The 14,776-nt window shown below is 42.6% G+C and overlaps 1 protein-coding gene across 1 annotated transcript in view; it reads right to left on the bottom strand.

Moving 5' to 3' along the window:
• The window catches only part of Jarid2 (Jumonji, AT rich interactive domain 2), a 137,029-nt gene that overhangs the window by 85,371 nt on the left and 36,882 nt on the right, over positions 1-14,776 (bottom strand). The window contains exons 8-11 of the mRNA XM_080274824.1: positions 12,863-13,071; positions 3,487-8,984; positions 2,842-2,855; positions 1,853-2,329 (exon numbers count right to left, since the gene is read on the bottom strand). Of these exons, the coding sequence (XP_080130950.1) occupies positions 1,853-2,329; positions 2,842-2,855; positions 3,487-8,984; positions 12,863-13,071 (6,198 nt within the window). The remainder of the gene's footprint in view (positions 1-1,852; positions 2,330-2,841; positions 2,856-3,486; positions 8,985-12,862; positions 13,072-14,776) is intronic.

Raw genomic sequence — 14,776 nt, 5'->3', positions numbered from 1 at the left:
CTAGCATTGAGGGAGAGCCTTCTCAATGTACAGTATGGGGAGGAAACAGTTTCCTGAACTTCCTCCACCCACTCCTTACCCTAGCCACATAGCCCCACCTCCAGCACATAATATGTCCACTAAACAACAAACCTCTCCCACACATTCAAGAGACTCACCAACAAGATCATGCCTCTTGCACCTGACAATCTCTACATGCTCTACCTGACACACCACACACATGAAATCAGCATTATCTCAAAGTCTACCTCTACCCTCTAATACCACTACCGGTACACCTCTTACGCACTCACTTGTCACAAACACTGCAAATGATGAACTTACTTCCCACACCCTTGTGGTAAACTGCACATGGCCACACTCCCTCTGGTTCGACAGTACTGCCAACAGTGCTAGATATCATCACTTTTGTTTTATCACTGTTTACACATTCCATCTCTCCATTTCCTAAATCCTTCCTTTGCCTCCCTTTCATTCTCTGCAATCAACACAAAGTCATAAGCATTAATCTCCCATGAGAGTCCATTTCTGAAGTCATGTGGGAGATATTCAAGCACCATGACAAACAATACAGGGCTCAAGACTTATCCCTTGATGCATGCCAACATTCACAGAAAACTCATCACTCAAATCCTCATTCACTCTCATCTGGGTGCTAGCATCCACATACACAACCATAACCACTCTAAAAAGACCAAGCTTTTTCATTACCCACTTCACCACCTCCCTTGGGAATATGACCTTCTTCAAATTAACAAAAACACAGTACAACTCCTGTTCCTTTACTATATATTTTTCCTGAAGCTGTCAAAGAATAAATATGACACCAAAGGTCCCTCTGCCTTGCACAAACCCAAACTGTATTTCATCAATATTCAATCTTTCTCTTACCATACCTTCTAGGACTCTCTCCATTACCTTCACTTATACCCACTAGGACTCACTCCATTACCTTCACCAATCATACCTTCAAGGAATCTCCATTGCCTTCATTATTTGGTCCACAAGTTTTATGCCTCTATACTTTTATCTTTCCTTGGCATCACTCTTCCCCTTAAAAAGATTTACAATCACACTCTTCAGCCAGTTGTCTGAGACAACACACTCATTTATAATTGCCTTCATCAAAAAATAACTAAACCCATTCCTGTATCTTCTGAAGCCTTCAACATTTCAGCAGCCAACCCAGACACATCCACTGCCTTCCCCAAAGACATAAACGGTTTTTACTTTTTTACTGAAATAAGTCATACTGCTTTAATGGCTTGGGGCAGCAATCTCCTACAATACACCTCCCAGTAGTTATTGGGAAAAAAAAAAAAAAAAAAAAAAAGTTAAACAATCATTATTATATGACAATTCTCAAGCAGCTGTACCAATAAATTTCAAGTTTATCTGGCGATAAATATAATGCTAGGACATCAATGCACACAGGGATAATTATTATTATATATATATATATATATATATATATATATATATATACTGTATATATCGTTTCGTTTTCGTTTCGTTTCGTTTTTAAAGGCTCCAATATGCTTGCATGCGTCAGCTTTGGTCACCTAATGGCGGCTCTCCATGCTGAACGAACCATTGCAGCCTCCCTGTTCAGTCCCTTAACCCTGAGGTCACACTTAATGACCTAGTCCCATGTCTTTCTCGGTTTACCCCTCGTAACCCCACCCCCAATATTAACACTTCTCACCTTCCTCACCCAATTATCATGTATATATATATATATATATATATATATATATATATACTGTATATATATATATATATATATATATATATATATATATATATATATATTAAACTAATCAATTTTCAAATTACTCTAAATCATACTCACCTGGTTAGTCTTGAAGGTGGCCATCCTCGCAAAGTATCTGGTGACATCTGTGGGCTAAGTGGAGCCTCAGATGATGAACTCCAACCTTCCTCCTTTGCTAGTGCTGCAGCCACCCTTTTTGCCCGCCGGCTTTTCCGCAGTTCCTCATTTTCCTGCATGTCTGATTCTGTTGCTCTTGTGGCGGCCAATGTTGTAGCTCTTCCACTCCGTCTTCTAGTTGGCTCCTCCACTACTTTACTTTCCTCCTTCACTTTCTCCTTTCCTGGTTTTGGCTTTGGAGGATCCTTTGTGCTCCCTGGAGAACTGGACTCCTGACTGGCCAGTGGTGGAGTTGGTAGGGGTCTATGAGGAGGCACATGGAGGGGTTTGTTATTTTTATGTATTTCAGTGGTTGTGAGTGTAGTTATGGTGGTGGAGGTGGTTGCCTGAGGGATGGCAGTAGTTGTAAGAGTGCTGCTACTGGTTGCATGAGGGGTGCTTGTGGTTGTAAGAAGGTTGCTGTTGGTTGTACAAGGGCTAGTAGTGGTTGTAATGAAAGTGGTTGTAAGAGGATTAGTTGTGGTTGTGAGAGAGGTGGTAATGGTTACTAGGGGGTTGGCAGTAGTTGTAACAGGGATGGTAGTGGTTTTAACAGGGATGTTGGTGGCTGTAACAGAGATGGTAGTGGTTGTAACTGGGATGGTAGTGGTTGCACCAGGGATGGTAATGCTTTTGAGACGATTGGTTGTGGCTGTATGAGGGGCAGTAGTGGTTGTAAGAAGACTGACTGTGGTTGCAAGAGGGTTGGTAATGGCTGCATGAGAGTTGGTAGTCAGTGTAAGAGGGTTGGTAGTAGTTGCAAGAGGGTTGGAAGCAGTTGTCAGAGAGTTGGTAGTGGTTGTTAGATGGTTGGTAGTGGTTGTTTGAGGGTTGGTAGTGGTTGTTTGAGGGTTGGTAGTGGTTGCTAGAGGGTTGGTAGTGGTTGCTAGTGGGTTGGTAGTGGTTGTTACAGGGCTGGTAGTGACTGTTAGAGGATTTGTTGTGGATGTAACAGAGTTGGTAATGGGTGTAAGATGGTTGGTAGTGGTTGTTGGAGGGTTGGTAGTACTGGCAATGGTTGTTAAAGGGTTGGTAATGGATGTGTGAGAGTTGGTAGAGGTTGTTAGAGGATTGGTAGTGGTCGTTAGAGGGTTGGTAGTGGCTGCTGGGGGGCTGGTAATGGGTGTATGAGGGTTGGTTATAGTTACTGGAGGGTTAGTGATGGTTGCATAAGAAGTGGTGACTACTGTAGTTACTGTACTGGTTGTTGGTTGGTTAGAGGCTGAAGGTGTTTTATGGGGTACTGGCATCTTCGTGTTTGTGGATGGGTTAATAACTGTTGGTAGGCTGGAGGTTACAGATGGATTGCTAGTTGATGGCATGTTGGAGGTTGTAGGTGTGGTAATGGCTGTTGGCAGGGTGGATGCTGTAGGAAGGTTAACAGCTGATGGTAGATTGGAGGTTGCTGGCATGTTAACAGATGGTATGTTGCTATTTGATGGTAGACTGGAGGCTGTTGTAACAGCAGAGTTAATGGCTGTTGGTAGACTGGTGACTGGATGAGGTATGGTGGTGGTTACCGAGGATGAAACTGATAAAGGTAATGGTGACTGGACTGTGGTGGTCCAGGATGTGGAAGTGACTACAGGATTAATACCTACTGGAGATAAAGCAGAGGTAGTGACAATGGTAAAGGTAGATGTGGCAGTGCTAACTATAACTGTGGTGGGCTGTGAAGCAGTATCTGGATTGGATGTAGGTTCTTGAGTCTTACCCAATGGCCTCAGGGGATTTATTGGACTCACAGAGGGATTTCCTGAAATGCTTGAAACTATGGGGGTGACACTCAAGCCCGTGATGGCACACGACTTTATTGGCTTAACTGCAGACGTGTTGGATATTGGTGCTGCTGTACCTTGCTGTAATTTCTGCTGATGTTGCTGTGCAAGTTGAGCAGCTTGCTGCAAAATCATCCCAGCTTCGGCTGCACCAACAAGCCCCTGAGTTTTAGCTAACATCTGTTGAACTAACTGTGCTGGAAGTTTTTCCCCCAATGCAGCCATAGCAAGAGGCAGGTAATAGAATGGGGAGGCATTTGGAGGAAGAGGAAACTTACTTGGTCCTTCTGTCTGTGTTCCACTTTCATTAGCACGGACACCCTCCTCTGTTGTAACTTCCTTCCCATCATCCATATCACACTGGATTGCTATTGAAGTATTACTCACACTTTGTTTTCCAGCAGTACTCTTGTCTTTCCTTTCAGACTCAGCCCCTACCTTCCCTTGATCCTGCTGAGGTTGGGTAGATGTAGAAGTATTGGATTTAACAAAACCAACCTTTCCATGACTTTGTGAAGCATCTGTTGCTGTGCTTGTTACTTTGGTTGGCAAGGCAACTGTACCAGGGGCCACCCTCTTAACCCCCAAAGATGGTGGAGGTGCTGGAGTGATTGATACGACAGGCTTTGGTCTATTTCCTATGACTGGATTAAGGGAGCGGGCCACTGGGCTTCGGACAGCTGTGATGGTTGTTGGTTTTACTGCTGCCTGAGGAGGAGGTTTAACATTATTTGGCTTTACAGGAGAAGTTCCTGGTGAAGGTTGAATATTCTTAATTCTCTGGGAGAAAGGTGAAGATTCTTCCAAAGAAGTTTCAACTTCAGGTTCGAATGCATACACACTACTTTCATGAAGTGGAGAAAATGCCCCAGAAGGCTTCTTGGGATCCATACTCTTTGTTCTATAAATGGGTCCAACTTTCTTCTCCTCTTGACTCTTAGTTTTGAAGAGAGTTCGTTTAAGTATAGGCTCTTTCTTTTTCTCACCAGGCTTTTTATCATTTGACTTCTCACTGTCATTTTCTTCCTTGCCATTTATATTTTGAGGTTTTCCTGATCTGTCATCATGTACAGTTTCTTTGTCTGTTTTTGACTGATGGGAAACTGTGTCCACCCCATCCCTTTGCTTATGTAAAGGATAATTTTTACTTACTTCTCTACTATTCTTAGAGATGGAGGCTAACGTAGGGATGGTAGCCACTGTCTTGGATAGAGAACTGTTAACATTCTTTCCTTTGCTTACTGCCCCAGGTATGTAAGAAACTTGATCAGTGTCCACTGTATCACTACCATCAGTGGGAACAGATCTATCTTTGTCCTGTTCTGAGCCTGAATCTTTGGTCACTGGTACTTTTTCTGACTCATTCTTTTGAGAGGAGGAGGGGTGTACAATTTTTCCTACTCCTGACTTGTGGTGTACAACACTGACACTTGCTGACAACTTTACTGGCAGCCCTGAACATGTACTTGAAGTTTTAGATATACTTACTGGTTTGTGTGTGGAACTAACACTGGATCTACCAGAATAATGCGGATCACCAAGGGCTGTGATTGTTACTGATGAGCTAAGAGCCTTACTCTGAATAGAAGCACCTTTGGCAAGAGGAACTGACACATTATTTTTGGCTGTTTTCGATTCAGTTATTCTCATATTTCCTGGCATACCCCCTCTGACTGATGCATCCAGCACTCTGCATGTTTGTGTTGATATTGAACTGTCTAACTTATTCTCCATGGAAGTCACCACTGCTTTGCTGACACTACTAACTGATGCTACTGGTACTGTACACACACTAGTCACTGCTGCCTGTGAACTTGAGTCAGTTGTTGATACTACAGGCAAAGATGAGGAAGAGGACAAAGCAGGGACAATTTTGTTCTGACTATTAGTCTGGCCACCAATCTGAACAGTTCCCTGCACCCCTGTATCAACTGTCACTGATCTAGAAGCTTGCAAATGTGTAGCAGGTGCTGGTTCACACTGAGTCCCAGTATTACTACTAATGACTGCTGCATTTACAGATACCTCAGGAGATATGGGAGTAAAAGGTATTTGAGAAGCAGCAGTTGTGGTGTAGACTACAGGTTGTGAAAGCGTTACTGCAGCATGAGTGGGGAGATTATCAGTTGGAATAGCAGGCAAAAGGTTGCTAGATACAGGGATGGTACTCTGAGCCTTTCCAATCAATCCTGCTTGCCCAGCTACTGCTTGAACTTGAGGAGAACCTATTGGCATCACATTCACTGCAAGAATCTGAGTTTGCTGAGAAGGCTGTACATGCTGTGGCATGGGAACAATAGGTCTAACCGCAGCTGTGCTGCCAACTGTTGCTGGAGTGAGAGTGACCAGTGATTCTGGAGTTTTGGGGGTCATCAACTGAGGTTGAGGTTTGGCTGCCACTTTTCCTACCATTGTTGGAGTCAAGACTCGAGTGACAGCACTCACATTACCAGCTAAATGACCATGACTGACAGTCTGTGGGGGAAGGCTATAGGTTGCAGCAGTTTGCATTGAAGAAGTAACAAAAACTGGTTGGGTAATAATTTTTGCTGGTGAGGATGGAGTGACTAACTGTGTGGGATCAATGACTGCTTGGGTAATGACAGCTTGCATGGGTACACCAGTGACTGTCTGAACTGTCTGTATAGGCTGTGGAATGGCCTGCATAGTCTGTAGTGGTTGAGTTATGGCCTGGACTGTATGTACTGGCTGTGAAATAGTCTGTACCTGTGCCTGCATCATGTGACCTGGTTGTGGAGCAATAAGCTGAGTATTAGGGTGAATGTGTGAAGAGGCTGGAGGCTTAGGAGCAATTTGTACTGGCTTTGGTGCTGGTTTTTGGGTCCCATGGGGCAAGACTGATATTGACACTTGCCCCGCTGGGTTTGCAGCACCAATCGGGGTTGGGGTGGCAGATGGCTTGGGGGCAATGTGCAGCTGCTTAGGAGTATTCTTAACAGAAGGATCTATTGGCCTGGGACTTGCAACCGATCCACTACTGACCGAAGACAGGGTGACACCAGAGTGCAACTGTGGGACACGAGACATGGTGAGCTGTGGGGAAAAGCCTGCACCAACAACATTAATTGTGGCGGGTGGCTTGACTGTGACTGGTAAGCTAGGCAGGACTGTTATATGTTCTTCCTGACCACTCTGCAGTATAACAGGAATTGGTTTGGATGACACTATGTTCCCTCTTGGTAAGCTATTAGTAATGGTGGACTCTGCTGTTCTTTGGGAAGGGACTGTCTTGATGATGTTCTGGGTACCTACTACCACTTGTGAGATACTGGTTTTCACAGGGACATCAACATGTGGACTTGGGGTGACGGTGGGAGACTTACTCTGCAGAGGCCGGTTGGAAATGAATTTGGCAGATGAAACTTTGGTAATGGATTTCTGGGGTGCTGGGTGGGGTGCCTTAGATATAGCTATGTTATCTGGGTTAACTATCTGTGCATTTGGTGCAATTTCCATCAAAGGCAAATCACTCTGTGCTGATGTTGTTGATAGGGGTGCAGGGGGGGTGCCAGAGGGCTGAATATTTTGCGCTAACTGGGAACTTACTTGCCTCATCTTATCCGAGTTCCAACTGTTGAGATCCTTCAAAAATGTTGGTTTTTCTGACCCATATACAGAGCTGGGGGATTCCGCTTGTTTCTTTTGCAGGCTGCGCACCACATCGCTCAGTTTTTTACTGGTATTGCTTCGCCTGTTTGGACTGGGACTATTCCCCGCCTGGCCCACCGACACAACAGGTGACCTCCCCCCTGCCGCACCCGCACCGCTGCTTGCCGCCGTATCTGCCAAATTGGAACTCTTATCATCAAGGCTAGATATACCACCATCTGCAACACTCGCATCCTTACTATCAGTAACCGTAGACACCTTTTCACCCTTGTTTTTCTCTGGAGACTTGTTACCAAGCATGAAGTCCTTTTCTATTTTCTCATAATGATCATCATCTATGTCTTTCTCAAAAACTCTGGCCACACTCTCAAGCACTTCATTCAATTTTGCTTCATCGTGATTACTGCTTCTCCTCCTGCTTCCTATAGACTTTCTTTTACCTTGTGTGGCTGTTGAAATGGCAGTCCTTTTCTCGCTACCATCAACATTTGTGTTTTCCGCTCCTACTGCACCACATTTGCTTCTACTACTACTTCTTGTGCTGATGTCACAAGTATCACCCTCAGTTTTCTCAATACTTTTCCTAGAAGATAAACTCCTAATGGAATCTTTCAGAACAGTCTGATTCACCTTCCTCTCTTGTGTTACTGTCCTTCTTGACTTGCCTCCAGAACCAGAAAGTTTCTCAGCTTCATCTAAAATTGGTATATTTTTATTAGTCAAACCAGAGACATTATCTTTCTTTTCACTCATAAGCTCCTCTTTATCCCCCTTCACTTCAACCTTTTTATTTGACGCAGTATCCCATTCTTTCGCCTTTGTTTCTTGTTCTTTTTTACAAGTGACTGTAATCTCACCAGAATCAAACTCACTGATTTTACTAACTTCCAATGAATTTTCATTCATAACAATATTTGGTGACTCACTGACAAAACGTCGTGTTCTGACTCTTAAAACCTTTTCAGAATCGTCTGGTTTGGTGGGCATCACAAGGTCACCATTGCTTGTCCTTCGCTTATCTCTCTTAGCACGTATGTTTCCTGGCAAAGTCTCACTCTCATCACTTACATTTTCTTCAGCTTCCTGACCCTCTCCCCTCCCTCTAGTTGATCGCTTTTGCCTTGGTGATTCTGATAGGCTATCAGTTTCCAGTGATGCACGTCTAGTGGGCTGTGAATTTTTCTTAACCATCTCCTCTGCATCACTTCTTGTTCGCCTAATGCTTCTAGGTGCAGATGTGTTTGTATCAGAAACCACTGGCTTTGAAGATTTGGTGGGGTCCTGAACTGGAGACAATATAGTCTTCTGTTCTACAATCCCCGCATCTCTTTTATCTGATCTCTTGCTTCTTCGTAGTCCACTTGTAGTGTGTTCCTCACTGCTACTCATCGTTTCGTCCTTGACTTGTGGTGTTCGTCTAGTCACCCGGCTTGATTCCAACAGCACAATATCTGAGCTGGTGGATTTGGCTGCTTCTGTGGCTAGTGTGTCTCTGGTTTTTCTTAGTGACTTTCTAATGCCCACTTTTGAGGCACCATCACTTGGTGTAGTCTCCTGTGAGCTGTGTTTACAAACATCTGGTACAGCTGTGTCTCTGCTTGGAGTGTCTTTGCTTCTTTTACCCTCTAATTCTGCTTCTCTATCTTCTGAAAATTGAATTAGAAATTGTGAGACAAAGTGTGAAGAACAACATGAATTTCAGTATCAAACAAAAGTTACAAACAAAAATAAACTGCATGCTGTAAAATACCAAAGTAAATAATTTAAGTGCAATATCATGAAAATCATTAGCAGTATCTGGTTACGATGGTATATTATATTTTGTGCACCATGCAATGAAAAGAATTGGGAACATTTGAGAGCAAAAATATAAGCATGATACAACAATCTCCTAGGTATTAGCACATATTCATTCCTGAAGGGACACAGATCAACGATTTAAGCAGATACTGTACAGCAGGCACTATCTGCAGTTCCGTCCATCCATCATTCAATCTTTCCCCCCCTGCCCTCTCTCCAAACAAAGCACAGGGCGGCTAGGCTATTCAGTCGACATTTAAGGCAAGGGTGACCAGAGACTCATCCCATATGTGGTACTGTGTTAGCAGCAAAACCCAACCAACCCTTGCATGTAAAGCCTAACTGGTCCCATCTGGCTGACACACTAAACCCCTAGACTGTGTATGTGTATATATATATATATATATATATATATATACAGGTAAGCCCTTAATTCACGCGAGGGTTACGTTCCCAGACCCTTCGCGTATGTGGTAAATTCGAGTATATGTTCTGCCCTTGTGTGCACATAATTACGCATGTCTACTAAGTATATTACATCTGAATAATACTGTTTATGCACTACATACACCTTAAAAACTAGCATAAAGTATGAAAAACAACAAAAATGTAAGAAATTTAACACTGAAACCTGACAAGCACAGGCATAGGTGGAGACACTTCAACAGTCTGGTGCACAAGCCCTCACTGCCTCCGATATGCTACATTCTGCCTTCTTTATTGTCCAAACAGTTGACTCATTCACCCCAAACATACGGTTCTGAGCCAGTTCACAGGCGTAGGTGGAGACACTTCAGCACAGTCTGGTGCACTAGCCCTCACTGCCTCCCATATGCTACGTTCTGCCTTCTTTAATGTAAGAACAGTTGACTCACCCCAAACACACAGTTCAGAGACAATTCACCACAAAGTCAATTCACCATCAAAACATGGACGATTTCCTGTCATTCTATAAATATCCTTATTATTGATTAATTAATACTTTAGTAACTAATTTTCAGGGGGATTTTATAACTCATATGAGTAAAAAACTAGTGTACTGTACTTGCTAAATAAACTGGTATGTAAATAAATGACGGGGAATCGTCCTGACGGAGAATTGTCGCCGACATTCCTCCCTTAAGTTTGTCCAACACTTTAACTTTCTCTGTCAGCAACATCACTTTACTACTCCATTTTGGTGTGTTACCACATGCATCACTAGCACTACGCTTAGGCCCCATGTTGGCAGACAAGGCAAGCAATCACTGGAAGGCAGAAAAATAAGCTACAAATAACGATTCGCAAGTCACGCATAGTTCCACGGTCGGATTCAAACTGACTGTGTGGTGCGTGGTAGACCGACCTCCCACACACACACACACACACACACACACACACACACACACACACACACATACATACTGTATATGTATGCACACAGGCAGCAGGTAGGCATTTTTATATTTTATTTATTTCTCTTGTATATTAAAATTATTTATTTGAATACTATAATTTTATGTTTTAATTACAGTATTGTACGAAAAATTCGTGGATAACCGAAATCGCGTGAAAAAAGTTCGTGTGAATTAAGGGCTTACCTGTATATATATATATATATATATATATATATATATAGTCTACTAGCTGGGGTACCTGGCACTGCCAGGCCAAAAAGGGGAACACTTTAATCCTATTTGTCTTAGTTCAATATTTCTTTCTGCTCCAAAAAGATCATGTACCTTTTATGCTTTTGAAGAGGGATTGTAAAAGGTCCAGGAACTTTCTACTGTATTTCAGCTTTCCCAGATTAATGCAGTGTATTTATGCGCTCTTGATTACTATAACCGATGACATCAAATAACCTCCAACTGGTGACCTCAAATGGCCTCGGAGGTCAACCTCACATAGCTTACATCTGAATTGTAGGCCATGTGAGTCTCCATGCCAAAAATTGGGCTGCTGGGTCCACTCGTTCAAGCATGTATTACCAGTGACCTCAAATGACCTCAGAGGTTAAACCTCACATAATCTATGACTGAACTGGGGGTCATATGAGTTTCCATGCCAAAAATTGGGCTGTTGGGTCCAGTTGTTAGAACGTGTATTAACAGTGACCTCAAATGACCTCCAACCACAGATCTTAAGTGACCTTGGAGGTCAACCTAACATAGCCTATGTCCGAACTGGAGTTCATGTGAGTCTCCATGCCAAAAACTGGGCTGCAGGGGTACTTGGCATTGCCCAGGCAAAAAAAGGTGAACACTCTACCGATGACCTCAAATGATCCAGATCTAAATTTTGACCCCTCTAAAACCATCCGTGGGTCACCCTGATTCAGACTATACATGGGTCTGGGGGTCTTTGGCCCTTGGTTTGGGCAGGCGTGATTGGAGGACAAACAAACAAACAAAAAAACAAACAACAAGGCTCCTTGATATTCTGTATTAGTGACATTATAATATATATATATCCATTACCACTAGTATAATTCTGTTAATGAAATTTTGTTCACAAAACCATCACTCGTAACTGTTCTATCTTTACCTTATTTTTCTAGTCCTTTCGTCATACTGTCATTATTTACCCGTGGTGATTTTAGACAGGAGAATCTGGGGCACACTTAACTCAGCCAGAAATCCCAGTTATATTGTTACCACTCATCGTAGTACATGGTTTCCAAATAAAATACCAACCAAAGTTCAGTCTGTGTTGCACAGGGCAGCAAGGCTTATCTTTGGTCTCCCCCCAAGAACCCCGACTACCCCATTCCTAATGGGGCTGCATTAGTTACCAGTAAAGGCTAGAACTGAATTTAAACTGTGTCTTATTACATTCAACGTTCTAAGTTTGGTGAATCAAAGCATCTTGCTGACCTATTAAAATTTCCACTGACATGCCCAGATGTTGTGTTATGTGGTGAAGATGATTCCTTGAGTCTTGATGAGCCTGAAGCCACTCTCCTGTCATCTTTCTCTGATCATTCTTCTGTGTATAGAGCCCCTAGTTATATATTAGATTGCTGTTATCCACAAGACAACTCTCTTCTGTTGAATCCTTTAAGAGACAGATAAAAGCCTTTCTCTTTTCAAAATGCTATGATCTGGAGAGCGGCACAGTGATGGATGATTATAGGATTTAGTTATTGTCACTCTCCCATTTTCACTTTTTTAACTGATGAAGTATGTATTGTATACATGAGATGTCAAAATTCTTGTAACTGTAAAAATAACATATATGTGTCGATCAGTAGTGAATTCCCAGTGGAAGAACTGACACTTCTGAGAAACAAGAGACCAGATTATTATTCATTCATCATCTAATCCAGTGTTGCCCCATGAGAAGAGTAGGAGCCCGGGCTTTTGCAAGTTGGTTCAGACATTTAAGATGGAGTGATCAACCTCACTCATCCCTGGGTGGCATCACGTGAGCAATAAACCCCAACCACCGCTTGGATATAAACCTGCACCAGCTTAATCCGACTGGAGCGCCTTAATTACCCACTAAATCACCACGAGCCATAATTTGGTTATATGGTTACCACAAAGCACAGTAAATGGTTTCCAATACAACCCCTCGTTGATTCTCTAGCGTCATCAATTTCCATATCTATTTCGCTCACACCCACTTACCATATCCACCCACTTTCTTTCTCATGTCATTTGGAAACTCACTCACATATGCACACACACACAGCTATGAACTAAAAATCATATCTCCATCCCAAACACTAAACACCACGTACTGGTTTTAGCCTGAGCCTTGAGGTCCGTGATGCTGCCAACAGTGATATTCTCCTCCACCTCCTCCTCCTCATCCTCCTCATCACCATCATCATCATCCACTGTCCTCCCACCTTTCTGGCCCTGCACCAGCTTCCGGCCAATCAGCTGAAGATAAGCAGTGGCAGCCTCCTTCGTGCGACGACTTGGCCTGGCTCGCACTCCTGGTTTCCTACAATGCAGAATTTACCATTATCAGTGAAGTGACCATCCTTAAACATGTGTACTATTGCATATTTTATTAATTCAATAAGAGGTGTTCAATTCCAGAGATACCATGTTCTTAGAAAACTTCTGTTTTGATGAGGGGAGGATTACCAGTGCTCAGATGTAGCTGGTATGGTGAACTTCTACTGATGACAATTTGAACAAATTCATGTCATCAGCAGCAGACTACAAAATATTCTATCTATCTATCTATTGCCAGACACCATAATCCCCTAAGGGGTGGCCATTTGACTTCGAGTTATTGGTTTTATGGGGAGAGGCACTAAGCCTCCACCAACCCAATCGTTGACATGTAGGGAGCACGTATGGGTTTAAAGAAAATATATATGGAAAAAAATAATAACATACGGAAAAATTACTGAAATATTCATTTAAAAAGGGGGAAAAAAAAAAATACTGACACCACGTCACTAAAAGTAGATCTGCTACATCTCAATCTTCCCCTAAAAAACAACTCACAACTGTCAGTTGTACATTCATGTCCAAACTGTACTGCTGGATGAACTAGGATATGAGAAACAAATTGCCCCCTGACTAGCTCATGAACTGAACCTGACCAGCTCAAGAGCTGAACTTACATACTTGTAGATATGATCTGGATGTGTTAACTAATGCACCATCAGTTCCCCCATTAAAATTAAAAATATTCTGGCAGGCTACATTCAAAGGAATTAATAATGTGCTGATGAGTTGGGGGGGAGGGGATTAAGTAGTCTAATATGAACATAATCACGTCCAATCATGGCCAAATAAATCATGATCAAGTATGACTAAGAATATGGATATAAATCAAATGGCACTTTGCTTGCATAAAGGGGCTCAGCCTTGAACTGTCTGTTAAGTATAATGAATGAAGTGTACAATACAAAAATGGCAACAGCAAGTCCACACTGAACCATTTACGATGAACAGACCTCAGGCAACGCAATCATATCCAGACCATGTACAGGTATATGACCAGACTATCGGCCATATGCTAAAACTTAAATCGCAAAGGGGAAGACCTGCCCCAAAATTCTAATAATAATTTCTGAAGCACTTGATGATGACAACTAAACTGTACTGTATAGCGGCATGAAGGCTGATCTCACCTATAACAGTAATAAATTTTTTTTTGTAAAAATTTAGGGGCCTGCTTTGTCTTTCACAATATTAGGTCTAAGCACATGGCAATATGCCACTACTGATACTGAAAATCAACCCTCGAAATGAGCACTCTTTGTGACTCAGTGGTTACATGGCAGGCTGACAGTAAGCGGGACCTGAGTTTAATTTCCCTTCTGACTGGTGATATCTATCTATATTATTTTTTTTTCTTCCTTTCTTTCTTTTTAAGCATGGAAGAAAGAACCAAAGGCCAGGAGCCTGTAAAGTGTTCCCTCCATGAAAAAAACAATAACAAGATAACAGAGAGCCAAATTCAAGATCAGTTCATTTTGAGATGCCTGGACACACTGGGTTTGAAAGACTGGAGATCATAGGCAGCAGGAAATACAGACAGCAGAGACTGTTCCAGAGTTGACCTGTTGCATACAAGAATGACTGGGTGTAACAGTTAACTCTTGCACTGGAGAGCTTGGCACAAAAGGGATGAGGGTTTGCTGCTAAGTGGGTGCTACGTGCCCACTGTAGTGGTGGAGGGATGCAAG

The sequence above is a fragment of the Coenobita brevimanus genome, chromosome 59 (assembly GCF_032717465.1).
Source record: "Coenobita brevimanus isolate Jiangsu-jjx chromosome 59, ASM3271746v2, whole genome shotgun sequence".
NCBI lineage: Eukaryota > Metazoa > Arthropoda > Malacostraca > Decapoda > Coenobitidae > Coenobita > Coenobita brevimanus.
This window is presented reverse-complemented; position numbering and strand designations above follow the sequence as displayed.